This window comes from Plecotus auritus (assembly GCF_963455305.1).
Source record: "Plecotus auritus genome assembly, chromosome: 6".
NCBI classification, from domain to species: Eukaryota; Metazoa; Chordata; class Mammalia; order Chiroptera; family Vespertilionidae; genus Plecotus; species Plecotus auritus.
Window position 1 is genome coordinate 143,913,559 of NC_137773.1, and position 14,006 is coordinate 143,927,564.

Sequence of the window (14,006 nt, forward strand, 5' to 3'; positions counted from 1 at the left end):
GGTCACAGTTCAGTTCCCAGACAGGGCACATACTCAGGTTGCGGACTTGATCCCCAGTGGGGGATATGCAGGAGGCAGCCCATCAATGATTCTCATCATTGATGTTTCTATCTTTCTTTTTCTTTCCCTTCCTCTCTGAAATCAATAATATATATATATATATATATATATATATATATATATATATGTATATATATATTTAATATTTTTTTCTTTATTGATTTCAGAGAAGAAGGGAAAGAAGGAGAAAGATAGAAACATCAATGATGATGTTCCTTCCTCTCTGAAATCAATAACATATATATATATATACATATATATATTTAATATATTTTTTTCTTTATTGATTTCAGAGAGGAAGGAAGAGGGAGAGAGAGATAGAAACATCAATGATGAGAGAGAATCATTGATCGGCTGCCTCCTGCATGCCCCCTATTGGGGATCGAGCCTGCAACCCAGGCATGTGCCCTTGGCCGGAATCAAACCTGGGACCCTCTAGTCCACAGGCCAACGCTCTATCCACTGAGCCAAACTGGCCAGGGCCTATTTTTTAAAACAGTGAAATTATGAAGAGGGATATGCAAATTGTAAACAAAAGAGAGCAAAGTTGGCTATATTGATATCAGATGAAACTTATTTTAAATAAAAATTCTTTTACAAGAGACAAAGAAGGATGTTATTCAGAAAATGGTCAATGCCTCAAGAATATATAACAAGTACAGACATACACACCTAACAACAGAGTCTTAAAATATATAAAGCAAAAACTGACAGAATTAAAAAAAATAAGTACTAAAATAAGAGCTGAAGACTTCACTACCTCACTTTCAATAATGGATAGAACAGCCCTAGCTGTTGTGGCTTAGTGCACAGAGCATCAGCCTGTGGACTGAAGGGTCCCAGGTTCAATTTTGGTCAAGGGCACATGCCCAGGTTGTAGGCTTGATCCCTAGTAGAGGGCGTGCAGGAGGCAGCCAATCAAAGATTCTCTCTCATCATTGATGTTTCTATCATCTCTCTCCCTCTCCCTTCCTCTCTGAAATCAATAAAAATATATTTTTTAAAAAAATAATGGCTATAACAATTAGAAAATCAATAAAGAAATAGAGGACTCAATCACTATTATAAACCAACTAAACCTCACAGGCATATACAGAATATCCCATCTAACAACAACAAAATACACATTCTTCTCAAGTTCACATGGATCATTCTCTGGTACAGACAATATGTTAGGCCACAAAACAGGTCTCAATGAATTTTAAAAGATTATAACCATAGAGAGTATATTTCAACAGAATGAAACTAAAAGTCATAGACAAAATAAAATTTGAAAAATTCGCAAATAGATGGAAATTAAACAACACACTCAACCAATGGATAAAGAAGCAATCACAAGGTAAACTGGAAAAAAATTGTGATAACTGAAAACAAAAACACAGCATACTATAACTTATGGAATAAAGTAAATGCAATGCTCAGAAAGAAATTTATAGCTATACATACTGACATTAAAGGAGAAAAAAGATATCAAATTAATAACCCAAACTTCCACCTTAATGAACTATCAGAAAGAAGAGCAAATTAAAGCTAAAGGTAGCAAAAGGAAGAAAACAAAGATTACAGCATAGAAAAACAAAGCAGTGATAAAAAAATAAGAGAGAACAAACAAAACCAAAAATTACTTCTTTGAAAATATATACAAAATTCACAAAACTCTAGCTAGACTAAGTGAGAAAAAAAGGAAAACTCAAATTTCTAAAATTATAAATGAAATTGAAGATATTAATGACCTTACAGAAATGAAAAATAATCATAAGAGAATTATATGAACAACTGTACACCTACAAGTTGGATAACCTAGTTGAAGAGGACACCAATTCCTAGAAACATGCGAAGTTGCAGGATAAAACATCAACACACAAAAATCTAATGTCTTTCCATTCATTTCCATCTTCTTTCATTTATTTCAACAATATTTTATAGTTTCCAGTGAACTATAATGAAAACTGTTTGGTTAAATTTATTCCAAAGTATTCTATCCTTTTTGATGCTATTGTAAATGATATAATTTCCCTTTGTTCATTGCTTTCTTACTATTTTTGTATATACAGTATTTCATATCATTTGTTGCTAGTATTCATAGATTAGAAGAATTAATGTTGCTAATGACAATAATCCCCATAGGGATCTACAGAATTAATGCAATCCTATCAAAATTTCATCAATCATTTTTGCAGAAATAGAAAACTTGATCCTAAAATTCATATAAAATTGCAAGGGACCCCAAATAACCAAAATAATCTTGAAAAAAATAATAAAGTTGAAGGACTCACATTTCCTGATTTTAACACAACAAAACCACAATAATCAAAACATAATAACAGGCTTATAGATCAATGGTAGAATTGAGAGTCAAAAAATAAACCAAAAATAAACTCAAATGGATAAAGGACTTAAACATAAAATATATAAAGCAAACCATACAAAATATTAGAAGAATCCATAGGCAGCAACATATCAGACATATGTCCTAGCAATATCTTTACTGACACAGCTCCTAGGACAATGGAAACGAAGGAGAAAATAAATAAATGGGACTACATCAAAATAAAAAACTCCTGCACAGCAAAAGAAACCATCAACAAAACAACAAGAGAGCCCACTATATGGGAGAACATATTTGCCAATGTTACATCCGATAAGGGTTTAATCTCCAAAATTTACAGGGAACTCCTACAACTTAACAAAAGGAAGATAAACAATTCAATCAAAAAATGGGCAAAGGACCTAAATAGACACTTTTTGAAAGTAGACATACAGAAAATAAGGCCAAGAGACATATGAAAAGATGCTCAAAGTCATTAATCATCCGAGAGACGCAAATCAAATCAACAATGAGGTACCATCTCACACCTATCAGAATGGCTATCATCAACAAACGACAAGTGCTGGCGAGAATGTGGAGAAAAGGGAACCCTTGTGCAATGCTGGTGGAAATGCAGACTGGTGCAGCCACTTTAGAAAACAGTACGGAGCTTCCTCAAAAAACTAAAAATCGAACTCCCATTTGACCCAGTTATCCCACTAGAAATATATCCCAAGAAATCAGAAACACCAATCAGGAAGAATATATGCACCCCTATGTTCATAGCAGCACAATTTACAATAGCTAAGATTTGGAAACAAACTAAGTGGCTATCAGCAGATGAGTGGGTTAAAAAACTGTGGTACATCTACACAATGGAATACTATGCTGCTATAAAAAAGAAAGAACTCTTACCATTTGCAACAGCATGGATGGACCTGGAGAACATTATGCTAAGTGAAATAAACCAGTCAGAGAAAGATAAATATCACATAATCTCACTCATCTGTGGAATATAATGAAAAACATAAACTGATGAAAAAAATAGATTTAGAGACATAGCAGCATCGAACAGACCGTCAAACCTCAGAGGGAAGGCAGGGGGGGAGAATTAAGAGCTCAACCAAAGGACTTGTATGCATGCATATAAGCATAATCAATGGACACAGACAGTAGGGGGGTGAGGGCATGTGCTGTTTGGTTAAATTTATTCCAAAGTATTCTATCCCTTGTGGAGAAAAAGGAACCCTCGTGCACTGCTGGTGGGAATGCTGACTGGTGCAGCCACTGTGGAGAACAGTATGGAGTTTCCTCAAAAAACTGAAAATGGAACTCCCATTTGACCCAGTAATCCCACTCCTAGGAATATATCCTAAGAAACTAGAAACACCAATCAGAAAGGATATATGCACCCCTATGTTCATAGCAGCACAATTTACAATAGCTAAGATTTGGAAACAGCCTAGGTGCCCATCAGCAGATGACTGGATTAAAAAACTATGGTACATCTACACAATGGAATACTATGCTGTCATAAAAAACAAGGAATTCTTACCATTTGTAGCAACCTGGATGGAATTGGAGAACATTATGCTAAGTGAAATAAGCCAGTCAATGAAAGAAAAATACCACATGATCTCACTCATTTGTGGATAATAAAAAACATTATAAACGGATGAACAAAAAGATAGATACAGAGGCAGTAAAGCATCAAACAGACTGTCAAATTACAGCGGGAAGGTTAGGGAGAGGTGGGGGAAATAAGATCAACTGAAGGACTTATATGCATGCATATAAGAATAACCAACAGATGCAAAACATTGGGGAGTGTGGGCATGTATGGGAGTGGGGTGGCGGGGAAGGGGGGTAATGGTAAGATATGTACACATATAATACCTTAATAAAAATAAAAAACACCAAAGTATTCTATCCTTTTTGATGCTATTGTAAATGATATAAAAGTTCATTGGTTTCTTACTGTTGTTGTACATACAGAATTTCATATCATTTGTTGCTAGTATTCATAGATTAGAAGAATTAATATTGCTAATGGCAATAGTCCCCATAGGGATCCACAGAGACATATGGGGGTGGGAGCGGCTGGGGAGAGATCAATGGGGGAAAAAGGAGACATATGTAATACTTTAAAAAATAAAGAATTTAATTTTTTTAAAAAGCTAGGACACTTTATACAGAAATAAAACATAAAAGGTTAAAAATAATAATAATAGTACATCTATGGTCAATTGATTTTCAACAAAGGTCCCAAGATCATTCAGATAGGGAAAAGAATAGTCTCTTCAACAAATAGTTCTGGGACAATTGAGCATCACATGCTAAAGAATGAAGTTGGACCCTTATCTCACACCATGCAAAAATGTAAAAGTCAACTCAAAATATATCAAAAACCTAAATGTAAGAGCTATAACTTTAAAACTTTTAGAAGAAAACATAGGAATAAGCAATGGGTTCATAGATATGAAAACCAAAGTACAAGGGACAAAAAAAAATAGAAAAATTGACTTCACCATAATTAAAAACTTTGTACAGCAAAGGACGCTATCAGGAATGTGAAAAGACACCTCACAGTATAGAAAAATATTTGCAAATCATATATCTGATAAGATTCTAGTATCTACAATATATAAAGAACTCATAAGAAAAAGACAATCAACAAATGGGTAAGGACTTGAATACATATTTCTAAAAAAAAAAGATATACAAAGAAGGCACATGACGATGCTCAAAATCATTAGGGAAATGCAAGTCAAAACCATAATGAGATATCAGTTCACACCCATTAGAATGGCTGGAATTTTTTTTTTTTAAAAAGGAAAAATATCATGTATAGTCAAGGATGTCAAGAAACTGGAATCCTCACACATTGCTGATAGGAATATAAAATGGTGCAGCCACTATGAAAAAACATTTTGAAGGCCTCTTAGTAAATTAAACATAGAATTACCATAGGATGGAGCCAATTCCATTCTTAGATATAAACTCCAAAGAACTGAAATAGGTGTGCAAATAAAAACTTAGACAAAAATGTTCATAGCAGCATTAGTCTTAAGAGCCAAATGGTGGAAACAACCTAATGTCCATAAATAAAATATTGAATTTTTAAAGTGTTACAATCCACATAATAGAATATTATTTAGCTACCAAAAGGAAGGAAATTCTGACAAATGCTACAACATGTACAAACCTTGAAAACATTATATTAGGTGAAAAAGCTAGACACAAAAGGCCACATATTGTAGGATTCCATTTATATGAGATGTCCACAATAGGCAAACCCACAGAAAGCAAATTGGTGATGCCAGGCAGGCTGGGGGTAGAGAGAAATGGGGAGTGAATGCTTAATGGGTGCAGGGTTTTCTTTCTGGGGTGACAAAAATGTTTCAGAACTTGATAGAGGTGAAAGCTGCACAACACTGTAAATGTACTAAATGCTGCTGAATTATAACTGTTAAAAGAATCTATTTTATGTTATGTGAATTTTACCTGCCTTTAAAAAAAATGGAATGAAGTACTGTTGCATACTACAACTGACTCTGAAAAACATGGAGATTAAGGGTGCCTGCTGCCTGTGCAGGGGAAAGTCCGTGTATAACTTGGGCTGGCCCTCCATATTCAAGGATTCCTAGCCTCTAGTCGACCCTTGAACAACACAAGTTTGAACTGCAAGGATCAACTGAACTTCGCCCATCAAATGAACTTCAGACAATTAAACTGAGCAGGGCCAATTGAACTGAATGAATCAATTGAAAAAAAAAAATCCACCTATCAGTGGACCTGCAGAGTTAAAACCTGTCATGTTCAAGGGTCAACTGTACAATATGGAAGAACATCAAAAACATTATGCTAAGTGAAAGCAGCCAGGTATAAAAGGGCACATGTTGTATGATTTTACTTATAAGAAATATTTGGAATGGGCAAATACATAGAGGTGAAAAGCAAATTAGCGGTCATCAGGAACGGTAGGGGAAGGAAAATGGGAGTGACTATTTTAAAAGTATGGGGTTTCCTTTGGGGTGGAGAAAGTCTGGAAATAAATAGTGGTGATGGTTTGTATAATATTGTGAATGCACTTGATGCCATTATACATGTCAAAAATGGTAAAAATGGTACATTTTATGTTATGAGCAGTTTACCATATTAAAAAATGCTTACCTCACACTATGGTTCTGAGTGCCCAACACATCCCTAAAGGAATAGTGCTGAGCACAGTACCGAACACAGAGTGATCAAGGTTTATATTTTTACTACAGGCCCAGTGCACGAAATTCACTTGGCTCACTGCTCCTTAGCCGCAGGCTCCTTACCGCTCAGCTCACTGCTCCTTAGCCGCAGGCTCCTTACCACTCGGCTCACTGCTCCTTAGCACTGTTGCACCATGAGCCGTGCTTCTGGCTAAGTGGTGCTCCCCCTTTGGGAGTGCACTGACAACCAGGGGGCAGATCCTGTGTTGAGCATCTGCCCCTGGTGGTCAGTGTGCATCATAGTGACCAGTTGTTCTACCATAACTGTCACTTAGACTTTTATTATATAGATATCAATGTGATAAATTTATATCTTCATATGAAAAAGGACTTTGAGGGAAGTTTGGAGGGAAATCAGCGACTAAGGGAAGAGATTCAGGGAAATGCTGACAACCCAAATGAAATGCATACTGGGATGGTTCTGGGGTCTGCCCATCAGGAGCTTTTTGGCATTCCAAGGGCAGAAATATTATTTCTACCTGAGAGCTTTTCCAAGTATCTCCGTGAAAACAGAATCAATTGCTGAGCCTACTGTTCTGTGAAGCCATGAGAAGAGAGAAGTGTTTTCCAAACATTTTCTTTACTCAAGAGGGATCCAACAGCTGCATCGTGTGTTTTAACCATTTGAACACAATAACAGAATTTCTCCTTCAAGATCACTGGGTCTAACTTCCTCATCTTATAATGGAGGGAAGTGAGGCCCAGAGAGATAAAGTGACTTGTGCACAGTCACCAAGAAGAACTAAGCCCCAAACCCAGACCTCCTGGGACTCCCAAAGAGGAAACACATTAATTGCCAGGATGTGTTCATTGTTGGGGTATGAGTCAAGCATGCCAGTAGCGATGGCCTGCAGGTTTTGGGTGGTCCCACCCAGGTTGGGCTTAGGAATCTGTGACAGGTGAGAAAACATGGAGCCCAGCAGGCTGGTGTTGGGCCCTGATTGTAAACTAGTCCACCTTCTCTGGTCCCACTAATAACAACCTAATTCACAGACACAGCTTCATGGGGAGCTCAGGGGGATGATCCTATCCAATGCAGTGCAGAGTAAGAAAAGGGAGGAGAGGGAAGCCCCATTACCCATAGGGAGCAGCAGCTACCCTGGAAGGAGTTTGCTGTGTTCAATATTACAGGGCACATTAGAAGCAGGGCTGAGCAGAGTGTGATGAATGGACTCATTTATGGTCATAGAAACAATACGATTCCTTTGACAGGGCGCTTAAATTCTGAATTCCCAGCTCAGCAGAGAGGAGGCCAAATGAATTGAGGGGGGTGTTGCCAAGCAGACCTATCTGGGCAGCTTGTTTGACAGCTCAGAGAACTGCCCTATTCTCCAAAGGTAAGGGGCAAAATACCCAGTGGTTTTATCCATCCCCTTCCACCCTCTCTATTCTGCTCTCTGTTGGAGGAAACAATCTTAAAAGGTATAAAAATGGTGCCAGAGAGAGGGCCCTAAATAGAGGTGAGGCAGCCCTGAATCCAGGCCTGGCTCTGCCACCAAATTCCTTTTGTGACATTGAATGAGTCAGACTACCCATTCCTAAAATGAAGGGACAAGACTGAATAATGGCTTAGCGTCTCCCCTCTCTGACATCTCGTCCAACTCAGACTGCAAAACCTGGAATAAGTGTTTTGCCCTCTCTGAGTTCAGCCTTACTGACAAATGGGTTGGGCATCTGTGATCTGGTCAGGCTCTAGAACATGTTGGAGAGTGGGTGACAGGATCCCTACAAGGAACACAGGAGTCCAAGGTGACTTCCCACCCGGACATTCTCCAAAGGGAGACCTCTCTGACCTAGAAACTACTCTTAAGACCCTGGAAGACCTGTCACAATTTCTTGATTAATTGAAAACACTGAAGTAAATACTCAGGCCCAGAAGTTCTCTAGGGCTAAGTTGCGGGGAACAAGGGGAAGCCCCAAATAAAAGGATACTAAACGAAGGAAGACCCATCACAGAAGGTGTAATGCAACTTGATGTTCTTCTTGCCTCCCTTCCACTCCTGAGACTGCCGAATGAAGTGAGCATGGGAGATGGAAGATTGGTGAAGAGTGAGAGTGGGAGTCTGAGTACTTGGAAGGTGAGGGTGATAGGAGCTCAGGGTTGACCCTGAATGAGTGGGCATCTTTGCCCCGTAGTTGCGTAACATCATGGGGTAGAAGACATTCCTCCCTTTCCACGTGGGCCTTTCGGTTTCTCTGCAGGGAAGACCAACATATCTTCTAGCCACTTGGCTCTCACCAGGGAAGTTCTCTACAGCCCCTCCCCAGCTCCTAAGACTCCCATCTCATTCTGTCCCAAAAGTACCTGTCCCCACCTCTTACTCCTTTGAGACCAGTCCTTCCATCTTTAGCACTAGGTAAGGACCATGGAGGAGAACTGTGTGCTGAAGGAGAACCTGGGGGAGCTGGAGGCTTTGCTCGCCCTCTAGTCCTGAGGTTACAGGGGAAGATAGCTTCCTTCCAGAATGTAATAATAAGGAGCAAAACTGAGTGGCTTCCTTTTATCCATGTTATGTAGCTATAGTAATACTGAATGGCCTAGGGAGCCCAAGACATCACCCTGTCACTATTATTAGGGGTACTGGGTAGCTGACACTTCCTGGTACTCAGACACTTTTGTGATTTTCCCTTTATGCACACACAGGTGATTGCCCTCCTCTCCGATCTACCCCCAACTTCTAAGGTGCTCACATATGACGACACATCTCTTGCAGCTTCTCCCGGGCCTCAGGACAGGGGTCACTGATCTCCACATTGTCAGAGCCAGTTCCTGTTCCTCGTTGAGGGGGTGATGTGCTCATCTCTTCAAAATTTTTCATTTTGCCTGTAGCTGTAAAAAGGTTAGGGACAGAGTTTTAGAAAATGGTTTCTCCTGGGGAAGAGTAGTGGGGTGGGGAGCAAGAGAACCACATCTTCTCCTGAGAGTCAAAATAATCGAGAGAATCATTTATGCTTCCTGGGCACAGTTCACTGATAAAACATGTCACTCTGTGAGTCAACCAAGAGTGTGGGCTCCGAGGGCCAGCCAAGGCTGTGAGGGCCGGTCGAGGCAGCCAGGGCTGTGAGGGCCGGCTGGGGCTGCGAGAGCTGAGCCCTTTGCCTGAATTTCATGCATGGGGCCTCTAGTTCATATATGAAAATGCAACTGATTTCTGTGTGTTTACTTTATCCTGCTACTTTTCTGATTTTTTTTTTAGTTCTAACAGGCTTTTTGATGGGATCTCTAGAGTTTTTATTTATAAGGTAATATCATCTGCAAACAGATAATTTTATTTCTTCCTTTCCAATTTGGATGCTTTTTATTCCCTTTCTTGTCTTATTGCTCTGGCTAGAATTTCCAGTACTATGTTGAATAGAGGTGGTTAAAGCAGGCATCCTTGCTTTCTTCCTAGTCTTAAAGGAAAAGCTTTCAGTCTTTTACCATTAAGTATAATGTTTGCTGTCAGTTTGTCATATATTATTTTTATCATGTGGAGGTGGTTTCCTTTAGTTTGAGTGTTGTTGTATTTAACATGAAAGGGTGTTGAATTTTGTCAAATGGCTTTTCTGCCATCAATTGAGATGAAAATGTGGGGGTTTCCCCCCCCCCCCCCCGCCCCATCATGCTCTTAATGTGGTGTATTACATAGATTTTTTTTGTAAGTTGAACTATCCTGGGAATCATGGTGCATAATCCTTTTAATATGCTGCTGAATTCTATTTGCTAGTATTTTGTTGAGAAATTTTGCATCAGTGTTCATATGGAATATAGGTCTGCAGTTATTTTTTTCCTGTAGTGTCTTCGGTTCTGGTATCAGGATAATGAGGGCCTTATAGAATAAGTTGGGAAGTGTTCCCTCTTCAAATTTTTGGAAAAGCTTGAAAATAATTAGCATTAGTTTTTCTTTAAATGTCTGGACTACTGGAGCCACCAGGCCTAGGGCTTTTCTTTGTTGGGAGTTCTTTTGATTACTGATTCAATCTCCAGACTATTTATGTTTATTCAGATGTTCTGTTTACTCATGATTTAGTCTTGGTAGGTTTTATGCTTCTAGAAATCTTTCCATTTTATGTGGGCTATCCAATTTATTGGTGTCCAACTGTTCATTGTAATCTCTTTTATTTCTATAGAATTAGTAAGTTCCATTTACTTTTGTAATCTGAGTCTTCTCTTTTCTTCTTAGTTGATCTAGCTTAAGGTTTGTCAAAAGTGTCCATATTTTCAAAGAATCACCTTCTAGTTTCATTGATTTTCTTTATTGTTTTTTTCTATTCTCTACTTCATTTATCTCTGGTCTAATGCTCTAATCTTTATTATTTCCTTCCTTTTATAATTGTAAAGTTAGATTGTTTAGATCTTTTCTTTCTTTTAATCCTCACCCAAAAATGTGTTTTTATTGATATGAGAGAGATGATGGGGGGGGGGGGAGGTGGAGAGAGAGGGGCGGTATTGACGTGAGAGAGACACATCAATTGGTTGCCTCCTGCTCATACCCTAACTGGGGCCATTGAGCAAAATGGCATATTACATATGTCCATTTTACCCCCTATGACTCTTTCTAACCCACACCCACCACCCGCCCCATGCCTTCACCACACCATTGTCTGTGTCCATGGGTAATGCATATACTATGCATATAAGTTCTTTGGTTAATCTCTTCCTGCCCCCCTCCCCTTCCCTCTGAAATACGTCAGTCTGTTGCATGCTTCAATGTCTCTGGTTCTATTTTGCTCATCAGTTAATTTTGTTCATTAGATTCCACATATAAGTGAGATCATGTGATACTTAACTTTCTCTGTCTGGTTTATTTCACTTACATAATACTCTCCAGGTTCCTCCATGCTGTCTCAAAGGGTATGAGATTCTTCTTTTTTACTGCTGCATAACATTCCATGGTATAAATGTACCACAGCTTTTCTATCCACTCACCTACTGATGGGCACTTGTTTTGAGATCTTAGCTATTATAAATTGTGCTGCTATGAACATAGGTGTGCACATCTTCTTTTTGATTGGTGTTTCAGACTTCTTAGAATATATTCCTAGATGTGGGATCACTGAGCCAAATAGCAGTTGCATTTTTAATTTTTTTTAGAAAATTCCACACTGTTTTTCATAATGGTTATACCAGTCTGCATTCCTACCAACAGTGTACTAAGTAGGGTTCCTTTTTCTCCACATCCTCGCCAGCATTTGTTGTTTGTTGATTTATTGATGGTAGCCATTCTGGCAGGTATGAGGTGGTACCTCATTATTGTTTTAATTTGCATCTCTGTGATGATTAGTGACTCTGAACATTTTTTCATATGTTTCTTGGCCATTTGTATGTACTCTTTGGAGAAGTGTCTATTCAGGTCTTCTGCCCATTTTTTAATTGGATTGTTTGTCTTCTTTTTGTAGAGTTATATGAGTAATTGTGTATTTTGTAAATTAATCCTTTATCAAAAGTAACATTGTCAAATATATTCTCCCATACAGTGAGTTCCCCTTTCATTGTGATGCTGGTTTCCTTTGCTGTGAAGCGTTTTAGTTTGACATAGTGCAATTTGTTTAGTTTTTCCTTTTGTTTCTCTTGCTCTAAGTGATGTATCTGTAAAAATTCTGCTACATGAGATGTCAGATACTTTGCTGTCTACATTTTCTTCTAGGATTTTTATGGTTTCATGACTTACATTTAAGTCTTTTATCCATTTTCAGTTTATCCTGTATGGTATAAGTTGGTGGTATAGTTTCATATTTTTGCATGTACTTGTCCAATTTTCCCAATACCATTTATTGAAGAGACTGTCTACTCCTTTGTATGCTATTTCCTCCATTGTTAAACATTAATTGAACATAATGGCTTGGGTTGATTTCTGAGATCTCTGTTCTGTTCCATTGATCTATGTACCTGTTCTTGTGCCAGTACCAGGCTGTTTTGATTACAGTGGCTTTGTATTATAACTTTATATTCAGTATTGTGATCCCTCCAACTTTGTTGTTCTTTCTCAAGATTGCTGCAGTTATTTGGAATCTTTTTTGGTTCTATATAAGTTTTTGGAGTGTTTGTTCTAGATTTTTAAAGTATGCCATTGGTATTTTAATAGGGATTGCATTGTACCTATACATTGCTTTAGGTAGTATGGCCATTTTAATGTTAATTCTACCAATCTATGAACACGGTATATTCTTCCACTTGTTTATATCTTTTTCAATGGATACAAAATTCTTGATTGACTATTTTTTCTTTTAGTGCTAGTTCCTGTGGCTTCCAAAATTTCTGATGAGAAATTTGTTAGTAATCTTATTAAGGATTACTTGTATGTAATGATTTGCTTTTCTCTTCCTGCTTTTAAGATTCTCTGTCTTTTGAAAGTTTGATTATAATGTGTCTTGATCTGGGTCTCTTTAAGTTCCTCTTACATGGAATCTTTGATGTTTATATTCAAGACTTCCATCAAATTTGGCATTTTTCAGCCATTTCTTCTTCAAATATTTTCTTTTCCTTTCTCTCTCTCTCTTCTCCTTTTGGGACTCCCACATTATGTATGTTGTTCCACTTGATGGTGTCCCATGGGTTCCTTAGTCTCTATTCATTTCTTTTCAATCTTTTCTGTTTTTCAGATTCAATAATTTCTATTGCCCTATCTTCAAGTGTGCTGCTTCTTTCTTCTGCCTGTTCAAATCTGTGAATGATAATGTTTTTATGTTTGTCTTACATTTTTTTACAGTTATTTTCTGTGTGTGACAGGTGTTAGGTGGTCTGAGGATATGATGACATGAAATTTTGGAGATAATCCTCCATGACTGAAGTTCCAAAGGCATCTATTTAGGTCCTGCCTGCTTCTGAGTTTCTACTGCCCACCCAGCTGGAGCCACATGTTTTCCCTGGATATATGCAGGCTCAACTTCACCTTGGTCTCAAGAATAAAACCTGGCTTCATGTCAGGGGCATTTCTCAGGCTCCAAGTCAGCTCTGAGGACCTCAGAAGGATTTTTCCTCACTGTTAGCCAAGTCTTGGGGTTTCTGGCTAGTGCTTGAGGGCCATCTCTGCTTTCTGACACCCTGCATGATTCCTGGTCCCTTCCCCAACTCTTCCTACCACCAGAGACCAGAGACTTGACCCTGAGGACCAATTGCCAGCTAGATGACTCCTGGAACATCTGCTGGCCTGAGCATCCATGTCTGGCCTATACCTGGTTGCCTTGGGTCCTCGAGGGTGGCAGTCTCCTGCCCCTACAAGGAACCATTGTTGACAGACTTATCTCAGTTCTCTCCTTGTAAAGTTAAGTTACTTTCCAGAAAGAACTATTGCCCTCTGGGAGTAAGTCCAACTCCTGGAACCTATCTGCTCCAAGTCTTCCTGACCTTGTAATTCCAAATGGGGTGAGCTGGTGAGGTGTAATAGAACATGAGC

At 38.5% G+C, this 14,006-nt stretch overlaps 1 protein-coding gene across 1 annotated transcript in view; it reads right to left on the reverse strand.

Moving 5' to 3' along the window:
• LOC308250012 (uncharacterized protein C3orf20) overlaps positions 1-14,006 on the reverse strand; it is a gene marked incomplete at both ends in the record, with an annotated part of 57,707 nt that overhangs the window by 36,504 nt on the left and 7,197 nt on the right. Inside the window, 2 exons of the mRNA XM_080672229.1 lie at positions 8,563-8,826; positions 9,322-9,454. Of these exons, the coding sequence (XP_080528355.1) occupies positions 8,563-8,826; positions 9,322-9,454 (397 nt within the window). The remainder of the gene's footprint in view (positions 1-8,562; positions 8,827-9,321; positions 9,455-14,006) is intronic.